This window comes from Hemiscyllium ocellatum, chromosome 10, assembly GCF_020745735.1.
Source record: "Hemiscyllium ocellatum isolate sHemOce1 chromosome 10, sHemOce1.pat.X.cur, whole genome shotgun sequence".
Taxonomy (NCBI): Eukaryota; Metazoa; Chordata; class Chondrichthyes; order Orectolobiformes; family Hemiscylliidae; genus Hemiscyllium; species Hemiscyllium ocellatum.
In genome coordinates this window covers 24,072,366-24,087,465 of record NC_083410.1, presented here as the reverse complement: position 1 = coordinate 24,087,465, position 15,100 = coordinate 24,072,366, and the positions used below count along the sequence as shown (strand labels likewise).

The window sequence follows — 15,100 nt, the reverse complement described above, 5'->3', positions numbered from 1 at the left end:
ACTCATCCATGATGACCAAATAACCCAAACTAACCTCGTCCCATTTGCCAGCATTTGGCCCACATCCCTCTAAACCCTTCCTATACATACACCCATCCAGATGCCTCTTAAATATTGAAATTGTACCAGCCTCCACCACATCGTCTGGCAGCTCATTCCATCTGGACAGCACCCACTGTGTGAAAAAGTTGTCCCTTATATCCCTTTTAAATCTAAGGGACAACTTTTTCACATAAAGGGTGGTGCATTGTATCGAATGAGCTTAAAAAGACTCCTGCATAACTGGATCTTGGTGCATGCACTACAATTAGAATCACCCTGTCCTAATTCGTCTCACTTTAAGAATTCAGGCTACATGCCATGATCAATGAGTGCTTACACTTACTCAACTCCATCGTGATACATAGCTTGGGCGTAAGTACTACTCACACTGCAGAGAAGGAGTTATCTCTCTTGGATTTCTTCTTCTCCTGAGCATCACTGAAATCCAAAGCTGCTTTATCCATTCCCAGCAGTTCGCTGATCCTATCCCTCCCATAGAATTCACCATACTTATCCATAACCTGCAGGAAGGCAAGATAAACTGTTAATTAAAGGACTTTTGTGTTAGATAAAAAGGCAATGAGAGGCAAGATTTAACAAAGTCTGGCTGCTCAGTGGTGGAATATTTACGAAGACAGATATTTAACAGAATGTGATGGTGTACTCTAAAACCAACGGCCTCTTGTAGACGGCTATTCAGCTAAATGTTTCTCAGATTGTTTTACAAATGCTGCATTGGCTCTCTGGCCCAAAACGTCAAATTTCCTGTTCCTTGGATGCTGCCTAACCTGCTGTGCTTTAACCAGCAACACATTTTCAGCTCAAATGAAATTTTCCCTCCCTCATTAATTTGTTTAAAATAATTCAGTGAAACACTTCAGTTAGGCAGCACGGTAAAGAAATGAACAAATGCCTGCTGAAAAAAAAGTGATGTTCTGTTGAAGATTTTCATCTTGTCTTTTGTCAGGCCAGATGCAAGAATGCCAAATTGCAAAGAAGCAGCAATAAATGCAAGAGCAAAAGGAGCAGTATAAACTGTTGCTCCCTTTGAAATTTGGCATTCTTGCATCTGTCCTGACGAGTGTAATATGAAAAGTTTCAAGAATGTTTCATTTTTTTGCACTTCTCAAGTGCTGTAATGCCAGGTAACTACTTAAATAAATATTTGTCAAACATCCCAAGCGGCAATGCTAACAGTGATTTTTTTTCTTCAAATTTACCATCAGCTGAACTGACTTGTTTTCAAACTTTTTCACCAATTACCACAACTAGTGCCTTGAAAGTTACAACATTGCAATGAATTTTTTATGAAAACTATCATCCTTTGAATGAACTGGCTTATTGGATACATGCCAATTTCAAATTAGTGCTGAGTTAAAGACCATGTGAGCATCAGTGTGGTGGATTTACACTGCCTTCATATTGCATTAATGGGTAGATTACAGGTTGAAATTAAGGTCATAACCTGATCACCTCATTAGCACCAGCTCAATTTTAGACAGGGTCCACTACCAAGTGTGCAAGGTGTCAGGAGATAGACCACATGAAGTATGAAAGTCTGGGTCCATTGATAAAAGTAATGCTCCAATTGCCATTTTAGGCAGGACCTGGTTACAATATGAGCCATGTAAACCTCAGTCAAATAGTGGAAGAGAAGAAGCCAATGAAGGACGAGGTTTGTGGGCCTCAGAAGATCAGATACAATCTGCCCCCAGTCCTATCCAAATTTACATGGCTGATGGAATTGCTGGCCTAATTTTCAGGTGAGTTGAATCAAAGCATCAAGATACCCATTTGGCACTTTCACCTCATCTCATGAAACGAAATGAGGCCAAACACTCAAAATTATGGGAAGCCACTCCACAGCCAGAATGACCAGTGACCAGCAAGCTCCCAACACACTTATTCGACTGCCGTGTGTGCAGGATGAGAGAAAAATCACAGAAAATTTGCGTTTGAATCTGCTCTTTACCTTTCTTTTCACAAACTTGTCCCAGTAGTTATAAGGGAATGATCTGAAAGAGGAGGACAGAATTATTAGTAATCACATCTCTTGGTTCTGGCATGTCATGCAAATAAGAGAAAGACAAATTTTGCCAGTCAGCTGCTGTTCCAGCTGAGTACAGAGGCAGGCGAGGGTGAAACAGAATACAGTCTTGCTTTGGACCACACTATTAATGAAAAGGCAAAATTTCAGTAGCAGTTGGAGATGTGAAAATGTGCCAGGCTGCTGGAGAATGGCCAATGCAGTACAAATGTTTAAAAAGGGAGACAGAACTAATCCAGCTAACTACCAAGGCAAGGGAAAAAATTTACTGAGCAATAATGAAAACAAAATGAAAAGTAACTAGTTTGAAGTAGCCAGCATAGACTTAAAACAGAGGCAATCATCTTCCCAACCTCATGGAATTCCCTAAGACGGCAGCAGAGAAGGTTAATGCATAATCATTGTCAATAAAATAATATATTGAATTAAGATGTGAAGACAAAACTCACACAACACCGGGTTATAGTCCAACAGGTTTATCCGGCATGGCAAGCTTTCAGACCCCCCACCCGTTCCTAACTACCTGAGGAAGGAAGGGGGCCTCTGAAAGCTTGTGGCTTCAAATAAACCTGTTGGACTATAACCCGGTGTTGTGTGATTTTTGACTTTATCCAACCCAGTCCAACACTGGCACCTCCACATCAAAGATACAAAGAGGCAGTACTTAAGGATAGTTCAATGTCATATTTGATTTACACACTGAATAAAATTCAGCTGAATTAAATTTTGAATCATAATAATGTCAGGACCCAAGTCTGACAATCAACATTACTTTACTCTGATCTTTTACTTTGTAGTTTCATACCTGCATTGAAGAAATTATTGATTGTAAACCTTACCTCAATTCAGCCTATGACTGCAACAGAAGTTGATTTTAAATAAATAGAGCTATGGTAATAAGGCATGAACTATAGGAAAGCCTCTGACAAAGTGACACATGGAAGATAAATGGAAAACATTAATAGTAATGAAACCGCAAGAGGTCTGAAAATGAAATTGCGAATTGATGAGAAGGGTGAAAACAAGGAACTGGATTGGTGGATGTGGTATGGAGATAGGTACAAGGGTTCCAAATTGCTTAACTCTGGAGTCAGTTTCATTCATTGTGAAATCAATGAGTTATCATATTCTTAGAGGGAGTGATGACAACATTTGCAGGTAATATTGGAACTTGAGGGATAGTTATCACCCCAGAAAAGCAAATGAAGCTGAAACAGAACATTGATAAGGCAAGGCCACTGGCAGCACAATGCTAAAGGTTGAGATTGGCATGGCAACATGTGAGAGAACTTCTAAAGCACAATCTCAGAACTGTACATAATTTGAAGTTACTTTATTAGGCATCTTTTATCTACAAGGAGAAGGTGAGGACTGCAGATACTGGAGTTCAGAGCTGAAAAATGTGTTGCTGGAAAAGTGCAGCAGGTCCTGAAGGGCTTATGCCTGAAACGTTGATTCTCCTGCTCCTTGGATGCTGCCTGACCTGCTCGCTTTTCCAGCAACACATTTTTCATCTTTCATCTACAAAATGTTGTCATCCATGAGCTCTCTACCGTGTCCAACCATAGACCTTTTGGAAGGCTCCTCTTAAAATGGTCCTCAGCCAGAGTGACCTCTATTCCCTTGGTCAGTTTGCCACAGTATTCCCCTCCAATCCAGGCATCCACATTCCCAAGTTAACAGGTGAAGTGAAGGCAGAGCAATTAGTTAACCAAACCATAACAATATCCTTTTGTGATTAATCTTAATCATAATAATGGTGAAGATATAAAGCCCGAATCTTTTTTTGTTGCAATTACATTCTGTGGAATGTAAGCAGCTATCATCACCTTCTCAGTGATGCTGATTGCAATGAGATGGTCACTTGTTACCCTTGGGTCTGGGCAGACTGTTTTGGGGGGAAGGTGAAGATTTCTGTCCATAATATCGTGGATACTGGGGAATACTTGCTGCCGGCCACTTATTACTGCACATAATTGGGCAGACCTTCCCCAAAGGAGACAGTGTGGAATTCTGCTGGCTGTCACACTGATGGCAAGGTCCACACTGACAGGATTGCATTTCACGCCGATTCCAAATAGAATAGATATAGCATCATAGAATCCTGACAGTGTGAAAACAAACCATCTGGCCCAACAAGTCCACACCGACCCTCTGAAGAGTAACCCACACAGACCCATTCTCCTACCCTATTACTCCACATTTACCCTGAACGAATGTACCTAACCTACACATCCCTGAACACTTTGGGCTATTTAAGTTGGCCAATTCACCTAACCTGCACATCTTTGGATGTAGGCCATGAACCTTATACTTCTTCATAATGTTTCCTCCATCATTTCTTTTCTTCATTCTTTCATGGCATGCAGGCATTGCTGGCAAGGACAGTGTGCCACCAATACCTTGTTGAGCATGAACAAAATGGTCTTATTAGAGCATTTCAGAAGATATTTACAGGTTAACCATATTGTCGTGGGTTTAGATGTAAATCAAATCAGGTACATATGGCAAATGGGAATGAGACGGGTTTTTACCAACAACTGGTGATACTTTTGTGATCACCATTACTGAAACTAGTTTTATTTTCCAGATTTATTCTTTGAATTTGAATTCCACCACTAGATGTAGTGTGATCTCAATGTTTGCCACGACAGACTCTGGACTGCTAGTCAAATGACACCACCACGTTACCAACCCCCACCCCCTCCCAGACCCAAATATAAGAACGAACCAACAGAATTACATACAAAACCCAATGTCTAACACTCACTGTGTGTTAATGACCAGCCTGTCCCATTGTCCCTTGATGTCATCCTCTGAAGGTTGTTCAGTGATGTATAACCCATCAAACTCCAACTTCCTGGCAACCTCTTTCTCTCGTTTAAAAATAACCAGAGGGACCTACAAAAAGATAAGGAGATAAGTATGGCTGAATGACATGACAACTCTAATTTTCTGGCCACCAAAATCCCGTTTTGCACTCCCTTGCTGTCATTTAACTGCAGACTGGTTTATGACCTGACGCAAAAAGGTTAAGCTTGTTTAGTGATGAGCCAAAGAGATTGGCATCTCTTAAATGTTCGACTGTTTAATGCAAAGATGAGAGAGATTTGAGAAAATGAGGTGACAGTGTCCCATGAAAGGCAATATCTGCTGGTAACATTTGCACTGTACCAAACTGCTGACGAGAGATGGATTTCTCCTGCGGCTGGATGCCTCTTGCTGCTTCCATTCTGCAGCCCCGCGATCCTCAGCAGCTTTTACACGTCCATCCAAATCACATTCATTTGTCTGTGTCAGCTGACCTCCAGGTCCTTCTCCTCCTCAGTGGAGGAGATACATTACGAGGAATATACAATGCTCAAAGGGAACACCAATCCTCACCATTAATAGTGCGCTGAGAGATGACAACATTGCAAGTTCTTGGACCTATGCTTAAGGGATTGCCCTGATTATAATTATAGGTTTACAAAAGGCAAAGATTTTCTAAACAACTGTCAGTAGACTCTGCTGTTAAAACCGGCACATGCCCACTGCCTTTACGCCCTGTCCATGACACACTGAAAAAGAAACTCGAATTCACACCAGGCGTGTTTCAGATATTTTATAACCAAACAGTTTACAGGTGTTATTGTGAACCTCTGGAGCAGGTGGGACTTGAACCCAGATCATTTGGCTCACAGATAGGGAGCTGAAAACTGTGTTGCTAGAAAAGCGCAGCAGGTCAGGCAGCATCCAAGGAGCAGGAGAATCGACGTTTCGGGCCTAAGCACTACCACTGCATCGCCAGAGCCCAACTAGATATAGGTCATATGCACCCATCTTATTAAAGCATTGTGACTGAATCAATCAGATGACTGACTTGCTAAAATGGTTTTATGAATTTCAAAATGACAAACAGACTGCTGATTTTGGGGCTCACTCACCCATATCACAGTGTTCTGTCTTAATTATGTCATTGTGCCAGATATCATAATTCCACACGACTATGGTAGTCTCACTTTTGCAATGTAAAATTCAGCTCCATGTTGCGGACTAGTTTAGTAGATTTTCTCCTATCATCTTCAAGCCAAACTTCTCATGCCCTGATCATGGGTAAAATATTGTGAATGAATGATACCAAAAGTGGAGGTGAAGAAAGTTACCTCAGAGTACAACAGGATCTTGATCAGATGGGCCAATGGGCTGAGGAGTGGCAGATGGAGTTTAATTTAGATTTGGGAAAGCAAATCTTAGCAGGGTTTACACACTTAATGGCAATGTCCTCGGGAGTATTGCTGAACAAAGAGACCTTGGAGTGCAGGTTCATAGCTCTTTGAAAGTGGAGTCGTAGGTATATAGGATAGTGAAGAAGACATTTGGTATGCTTTCCTTTATTGGTCAGAGCATTGAATACAGGAGTTGGGAGGTCATGTTGAGGCTGTACAGGACATTGGTTAGGCCACTTTTGGAATATTGTGTGCAATTCTGGTCTCCTTCCTATTGGAAGGATGTTGTGAAACTTGAAAGGGTTCAGAAAAGATTTACAAGGATGTTGCCAGAGTTGAAGGATTTGAGCTATAGGGAGAGGTTGAATAGGCTGGGCTATTTTCCCTGGAGCATCGGAGGCTGAGGCTTATAGAGGTTTACAAAATTATGAGGGGCATGGATAGGATGAATAGACAGTCTTTTCCCTGGGGTGGGGGAGTCCAGAACTAGAGGGCATAGGTTTAGGGTGAGAGAGTGGTGCATGTGTGGAATGGGCTGCCAGAGGAAGTGGTGGAGGCTAATACAATTGCAACATTTAAAAGGCATCTGGGTGGGTATATGAATAGGAAGGGTTTGGAGGGATATGGGCCGGTAATGGCAAGTGGGACTAGATTGGGTTGGGATATCTGGCCGGCAAGGACCGAAGAGTCTGTTTCCATGCTGTACATCTCTATGTTTCTATAACTAAAATATTGTGAACAAAATATTCAGATTGTTGTGCCATTAATTTCTATACCTTGTGCCCCCATTAAACCATTTTGCTCAAACTATACTCATTGTAGGCTTCAACTACCCAGTAGATTACTTAACAGTAGAAAAGTAATTAATAGTGGTACCATTTTACAGTAAAATGTAATATTTAATGCTTTGGATGGTGATCTTGAGATGCAGTGGGTAGCATCTCTGCGCCAGAACTCTGGGTTCAAGTAAAGCTTAAAGAATTGATGTCCAATGACAGTGCATTCACAATGTGGCCAAACAGGTTGAGTATCAACTGGTGAATACTTCCAACACACACCAATGGCAGGAACAGACTCATGGTCAGCCATTTGATGGAATGAAATTGGAGTCCTTGCCATCATTATCCACAGATCCAGGCAACAGCATACATGTGAGCAGCACAGTGGCTCAGTGGTTAACACTGCTACCTCACAGCACCAGGGTCCCAGGTTCAATTCCTACCTCAGGTGACTGTCTGTATGGAGTTTGTACATTCTTCCCGTGTCTGTGTGGGTTTCCTCCCACAATCCAAGGATTTGCACGCCATGCTGAATTGTCCAATAGCATTAATCAGGATAGAGGGATGGGTTACTCTTCAGAGGGTCGGTGTAGATGCGTTAGGCTGAAGAACGTGTTTCCATACTGTAGGTAATCTAAAGTGAATGTTACCCCAACACTCTTGAGTTTTTTTGGGGGGAGGAATTGGGCAGTTGTCAGTTGGCTGTAGACTTCAACTCCTTATTCTGAGGTGTATTTGGAAAAAGAGTTACAATGGACTCGAAATATTAACCATGTTTCTCTTCAGATATTGCCAGACCTGCTGAGTTTCTCCAACATTTTCGGTGTTTATTTCAGATGTCTAGCATCTGCAATATTTTGATTTTATCTGGATTTAGGAACTGACACCTTGCCGTACACATTGTAGGGGTTGTGGCAACATTGGTCTGACCTGCTTTCCAACAGAGAACTCAAGAAGAAAAATTAAGCTTGATAGAAAGTAATACATTGCTCATTGCTGGGCTGTTTCACCCATTTCTTAACGTAATTGTGAGAAAAAAATTCTTGCTTTGGAAGGACTGGCAGATAAACATCTTTAAACTCATGATTAAATTTATTTTAACCACACAGAATGTTTGTATTTGAATTGAAAAGCTGAGGTTAACCAGTGACTATTCATTTTCAGATACTACAAAAATTAACTGTAACAAAGTGTAACAGAATGAGTTAAAACACTCTGACTTATACTGTTTGCTACCCCAACCCATGCTGTACCTGAATGAAAAAAATGCCAAACCCCAGCTAACATCTATAAATACATGGACTTTATCATAAGAGTTACCCTCAATCACTGACAGTCAGAGATCTTAAACTCCATAATTCTAAGCAAGTTAAGGTCAATAATAAATCTTTCTAATGAATTTACTTTTAAAACTTCTGATCCTGACAGTAGTCTGAAATGACTTTTGAATCCCACTGTTGTGATCTGTTAACCATTACTCACTGTAAACTTTAAAAAATATTAAAGATTAAAAATACAATAGAATCCAAAATGTGAAAGCTCATAGCATGAAGCCCAATTTTACTTTATAAAATTGTAATATCTACCAAAATCTAAATATTTGGAATGGATCTTCTACAGACAGTTGTGTGTACTCTTCATACAAGAGTAGGTTTTTCTGAAAGATATGCTACATATTGACCACAGTCTTTTTCTGAGAAACAGGTTAAGCAATAAAAAACACATCTTAATACAAATGCAGTGATTCTATCAGACTGGTTAATCTCTTGTTTCACCAATGATATGAGAGTTATGGAGACTTGTCAACAGCACAAAGAAAATGTCCACAGTGGAATAAAATCCTCATGACAGTTCTTTGTGTACACTAATAATTGTGATTATAAGCCTATAATTGAATACTGGGTTTCAGATGATGGAGTTTATCTATTTGATCTTTGCTTTAACTACATTTTGTTAGTGTTGACAGAATCCATTGATTAGATTGCTGCCTGCTAATCATGCCAAGGCAATATCCAGTAACCTGCTGTAGGCTACAGAATCAGAGTCAGTCTTATGAAAACCCAGCTGACAACTGTACAATTTGGCCTGTAAAATGCCGAACTCCATAACTTAAGCAAAATAAATTATTGACCAATGAATATGGTTAAATAGTTTGGATAATATAATCAAACAAAATTGGGCTAGACATTGAGAGTTAGAACTGTGTTCTGGAAATGAATTAGGCTTTCAGCTTGCTTCTTGGAATGGAATTTGTAATTTACATAATTAGTACCTACAGTTTGCAAAACAAAACGACAGATTTTTTGTGACTTGTTTGCAATGACCAAAATGATCTGTTGCCTTACTTTTAGACAGTAGTAGCCAATGATGCAGAAAAATGAGATGACGGTATGCAGGATGGCTAGAATTCGCAAGGTGGGTTCCATATAGCCACTGCTTTCCTGGAGAACATAATGCACTGTGACCCTGTGCCCACTTCCCATACTGCTCCATCGAGAACCTCCACCTTCCTGATAGTATCCTGGGTGTTTACATTCCTTCTCTTCTAGGGATGGAGAAGTGGAGACCTGTTGAACATTGCACATTAGTAACAGAACCTTCCATCATTCATCAAAATATCCAATACAATTTACAATCTTTGCATTCAGAAATTACAATAGAAACAAATCAACTGTTAGAGTGTTTTTAAACTGTTGTTTTTGGATGCACAAGGTATATTGAGCATCATTTTAATGATGCCCTGATACACTAATATAATGATAGAAAATAGTAGCAGGAAGAGGCCATTCAGCCCTTTGAGCCTGGTCTGCCATTCAATAGGATCATGGCTGATCATCCAATATAATACCTGTTCCTGCTTTCTCTTCATATCCTTTGAACCCTTTAGTCCTAAGAACTCCTTCTTGAAAACATCCAATGCTTGACCTCAACTGCTTTCTGTGGCTGATAATTCCATAGGTTTCCCACTTTCTGGGTGAAGAAATTTCTCCTCATCTCAGTCCTAAATGTAAACCTCTTTACCTTAAAATAAAACCTCTGACTCTAGACTCCCCAGTTATCAGGAACATCCTTTCTGAATCTGCCCTGTCTAGTCTTGGAAAATTTTATAGATTTCCATGAGCTTGTCCTCAGTTCTTTTAAACTCCAATGAATGCAGTTCTAACCAATTGGGTCTCTCCTTATATGCCTAGGAATCAGTCTGGTAAATGTTTGTTGCACTCCCTCCATTGTCAGAACATCCTTCCTCAGATAAGGTTACCAAAACCTAAGATGAGGTCGCACCAAGGGCCTGTATAATTGCAGAAAGACATCCCTGCTCCTGCCATTTAATTATTTTTCAGGGGCAACAAAACATTTAGACCATAAGACATAGGAGTGGAAATAAGGCCATTCAGGTCATTGAGTCCACTCCACCATTAATCATGGCTAATGGGTATTTCAACGCCACTTACCCACACTCTCCCCGTAGCCCTTAATTCCTTGCAAGATCAAGAATTTATTAATCTCTGCCCTGAAGACATTTAACGTCCCGGCCTCCACTGCGCTCCATGGCAATGAATTCCACAGGTCCACCACTCTCTGGCTGAAGAAATGTCTCCTCATTTCTGTCCTAAATTGACCGCCTCTAATTCTAAGGCTGTGCCCATGGATTCTAGTATCCCCGCCTATCAGAAACAAATTCTCAGTGTCCACCCTTTCTAAGCCATGCATTATCTTGTAATTTTCTATTAGATCTCCCCTCAACCTTCTAAACTCTAACGAATTCGATCCCAGGATCCTCAGCCGTTCACCATATGTTAGGCTTACCATTCCAGGGATCATCCATGTGAATTTCCACTGGACACGCTTCTGTGCCATTATGTCCTTCCTGAGGTGTGGGGCCCAGAATTGGACACAGTATTCCAAATGGGTCCTAACTAGAGCTTTATAAATTCTCAGAAGCACATCGCTGCTTTTACATTCCAACCCTCTTAAGATAAATGACAATGTCATATTTGCTTTCTTAATCATGACCTCAATCTGCAAGTCAACCTTTACGCTAGCATGCCCAGATCCCTTTGTAATTTGGCTTTATGAATTTTCTCACTGTTTAGAGAATAGTCCATGCCTGTATTAATTTTGCCAAAGTGCAAGAGCTCGCATTTGCTCACATTGCATTCCATCAGTCATTTCTTGAACCACTCCCCTAATCTGTCTACACCTTTCTACAGCCTCTCCACCTCCTCAGAACTACCTGCCTGCCTGCCTAATTTTATATCATTGGTAAACTTTGCTAGAATACACCCAGTCCCCTCATCCAAATCATTAACATATATAAAGTGAACAGCTGTGGCTCCAACACCAATTGTCACCTGCTGCCATTCTGAAAAAGAACCTTTTATTCCAACTCTTTGCCTTCTGTCAGACAGCCAATTCTCAATCCATGCCAGTAGCTCACCTCAAACACCATGGGCCCTGACCTTACTCAGCAGCCTCCCGTGAAGTACCTTATCAAAGGCCTTTTGGAAATCTCAGTAAATAACATCCACTGGGTTTCCCTGGTCTAATCTACTTGTTACCTCTTCAAAGAATTCCAACAGGTTTGTCAGGCACAACCTCCCCTTACTAAATCCATGCTGACTTGTTCTAATCTGACCCTGCACTTCTAAGAATTTAGGAATCGCATCCTTAATGATGGATTCTAGAGTTTTACTTACAACCCAGGTTAGGCTAATCAGCCTATAATTTTCCATCTTTTGTCTTGATCCTTTCTTGAACAAGGGAGTTACAACAGTGATTTTCCAATCATCTGAGACTTTCCCTGACTCCAGTGATTTTTGAAAGATTACAACCAACGCCCCCACAATTTCTTCAGCCACCTCCCTCAGAACTCTAGGATGGAGTCCATCCAGGCCAGGAGAATTACCAATTTTTAGACCTTTTAGCTTTTCTAGCACTTTTTCTTTTGTAATGGCTACCGTACTCAACACTGCCCCTTGACTCTCTCAATTGTTGGGATATTTCTCAAGACTTCCATTCTGAAAACTGACACAAAGTATTTATTAAGTTTTTCAGCTATTTCTTTATCTCCCATCACAAGGCTTCCTGCATCAATTTGGAACAGCCCAATTTCTTTTTTTGCATCTCGTTTGTTTCTTATGTTTTGAAAGAAAGTTTTACCATAATTTCTAATATTACGGGCTAGCTTACCTTCATATTTGATCTCTCCTTCCTTATTTCTCTCTTTGTTATCCTCTGTTTGTTTTTGTAGTCTTCCCAATCTTCTGATTTCCCAGTGCTCTTGGCCACTTTGTAGGCTCTCTCTTTTCCTGATACATTTCCTGACTTCCTTTGACAGCCCTGGCTGTGTAATTCCTCTCCTCCACATCCTCCCCCACCTCAACTCCCCCCCCACCCTCCAACCCCTGGATAATCTTTCTTTTCTTTGGAATGAACCTCTATACTGTGTAGTCAATTACATCCAGAAACCCCTGTTATTGTTGCTCTATGGTCTTCCCCATTAGGCTATGCTTCCAGTCGATTTTCGTCAGTCCTCTTTCGTGCCCTGGTAATTACCTTTATTGAACTGTAACACCTCTACATCCAATTTTGCTTCTCTCTTTCAAACTGCAGACTGATATCTACCATATTATGATCACTGCCTCCGAAGTGTTCCCTTACTTTAAGATCTTTTATAAAGTCTGGCTCATTACATAGCTCTAAGTCCAGAATAGCCTGCTCCCTTTTGGGCTCCATCACAAGCTGTGCCAAAAGGCCATCCTGTAAGCATTCCATGAATTCCCTTTCTTTGGATCCACTGGTAACATTATTCACCCAGTCTATTTGCATATTGAAGTCCCCCATGATCACCGTGACCTTACCTTTCTGACATGTCCTATCTATTTCCTGGTACATCTTGTGCCCCTGCTCCTAACCACTGCTTGGAGGTTTGTACATAACTGCCATTATGGTTTTTTTGACTGCGGTTCCTCGACTCCACCCCATCTGACCCTATTTACTTGCTTCACTGCCAGCTTATTGATGTATAAGGGCATGTAAATTTGGTTGCAGTTCCCCCCTTTCCAATCAATTGCTATTCAGCTGATAACAGGCTTAATCTGTTTATGATACTAAAGTGGATAACCTCACATTTATCCCTGTTATACTTCATCTCTCCAGTCACTCAACCTGTTTAAATCACACTGAAGCATCTCTGCATCCTCCTCATCCTCTCACCCAGCTTTGTATCATTTGCAAGCTTGAAAATATTATATTTAGCTCATTCATCTAAATTGTTAATTTAGTTTGTAAACAGCTGTGGACCAAGTACTGATCCTCACAGTATCGTACTAGTTACCGTCTGTCACTTGGAAAAAGACCCACTTATTCCTACTGTTGTTTCCTATCTGTCAAACAGTTCTCTATCCATGTCAGTACACAAACCTTTACTTGCATGCGTTTTAATTTTACATGCTAATGTCTTACATAGGACCTATAGAAAGCCTTCGCAAAGTTTAAGTAAACTATCCACTGGCTCTCCCTTACTTAGATCTTAAAACATTCCAATAGATGTCTCAAGCATGATTTCCCTTTCGTAAATCTATGTTGACTCTGTCCAATCCTGTTATTCTTTTCATGTGTTTGGCTATTAAATCTTCTCTAATGCACTCCAGCATTTTCCTGACTGCAGGTGTCGGGCCAACCAGTTTAGACGTCCCTGTTTTCTCTCTGCATTCTTTTTAATGGGGAGGGTTACATCCAGAGTTTATGAAATCCTGACAGACGACTACCAACATATCGCGACACACTTCTGGGATGTCGATTATCAGGCCCTGGGAATTTATCGATCTCGAATCCCATCAATTTCCCCAACACCATTTTCTTACTAAAACTGATTTCCTTCAGCTCCTCCATCTCACTACACACTGTGCTCCCCAACATTTTTGAATGTTACTTATGTCCACTTGTGTGAAGTCAGCACCAAAGTATGTATTTCATCAATCTGCCATTTCTTTGTTCCCTATTTTAACGTCCCCTGTTTCTGACTGTAATGAACCTACCTTTGTCTTGATTAATCTACTTTCTGTTCACTGGATATTCTTACAAACAGTTTGCACGTACGCCGCTAGTCTACTCTTGTACTCTACTTTTCCCCTCTTAATCAATGCAATTGTCCTCCTTTGCTGAAATTTAAACTGCTCTCAATCGTCAGGTCTGTTGCTTGTTTTGGTCAATTTGGCCATTCCTGATGAAGGGCTTAACATCAACTCTCCTGCTCCTCGGATGCTGCCTGACCTGCTGTATATTTTTCAGCGCCACACTTTTTGACTCTGACTCTCCAATATCTGCAGTCCTCACTTGTTCCTCCTTGGCCAATTTGAATGCCCATTAGTAATACTATTCCTCATTTCTCTTTGGCATTTTTCCTGTTTTATTTTTGCACAAGACAGGAACAATTGTTGCAGCCCTTCCATGCGCTCTTCAAATATTTGCCATTATTGTCCACTGTTATCCCTTTAAGTAATGTTCCCCAACTTAACCATAACCAACTGGAGACCCATACCATTGTGGTTTCCTTTATCTAAACTATGATTCTCCATCTTAATGAAGAATTGAATCATATTATGGTCACTCATCCCCAAGGGCCTCGCACAATTTGATTGCCAATTATTCCCTTCTCATTACACAATACTGAGTCTAGAATGGTCTATTCTCTAAAGAAATGCTTTAGAGATTTGACATTCCATACTATATTTTGTGCTTGCCAATACAAAGAAAAATATTGCCAAACATTTCTTCATGAAAAATATCTTGTGCCAATTTCAAGCATCTGGGAAAATGAATTGCAACCATTTTCAATATTGATGCTTAAAATGGTATAACTGAATTCTAAAGAAGTGAACACTATCATACACACCCTTTTTTTATTGAGACATGTATGATGTAACATGTCAGGGTAATTATTGTCTGTACACAATTCCACTCATGATCATACTTGGTGACATTCCTTACTACACCAAGTTTCCATCGCTCTTCTGGTCAAA

At 40.5% G+C, this 15,100-nt stretch overlaps 1 protein-coding gene across 1 annotated transcript in view; it reads right to left on the bottom strand.

The window, feature by feature from the left end:
* Positions 1-15,100, bottom strand: part of ryr2a (ryanodine receptor 2a (cardiac)) — a 551,531-nt gene that overhangs the window by 32,513 nt on the left and 503,918 nt on the right. The window contains exons 92-95 of the mRNA XM_060830792.1: positions 9,422-9,643; positions 4,860-4,990; positions 2,015-2,057; positions 430-563 (exon numbers count right to left, since the gene is read on the bottom strand). Coding sequence (XP_060686775.1) covers positions 430-563; positions 2,015-2,057; positions 4,860-4,990; positions 9,422-9,643 — 530 coding nt within the window. The remainder of the gene's footprint in view (positions 1-429; positions 564-2,014; positions 2,058-4,859; positions 4,991-9,421; positions 9,644-15,100) is intronic.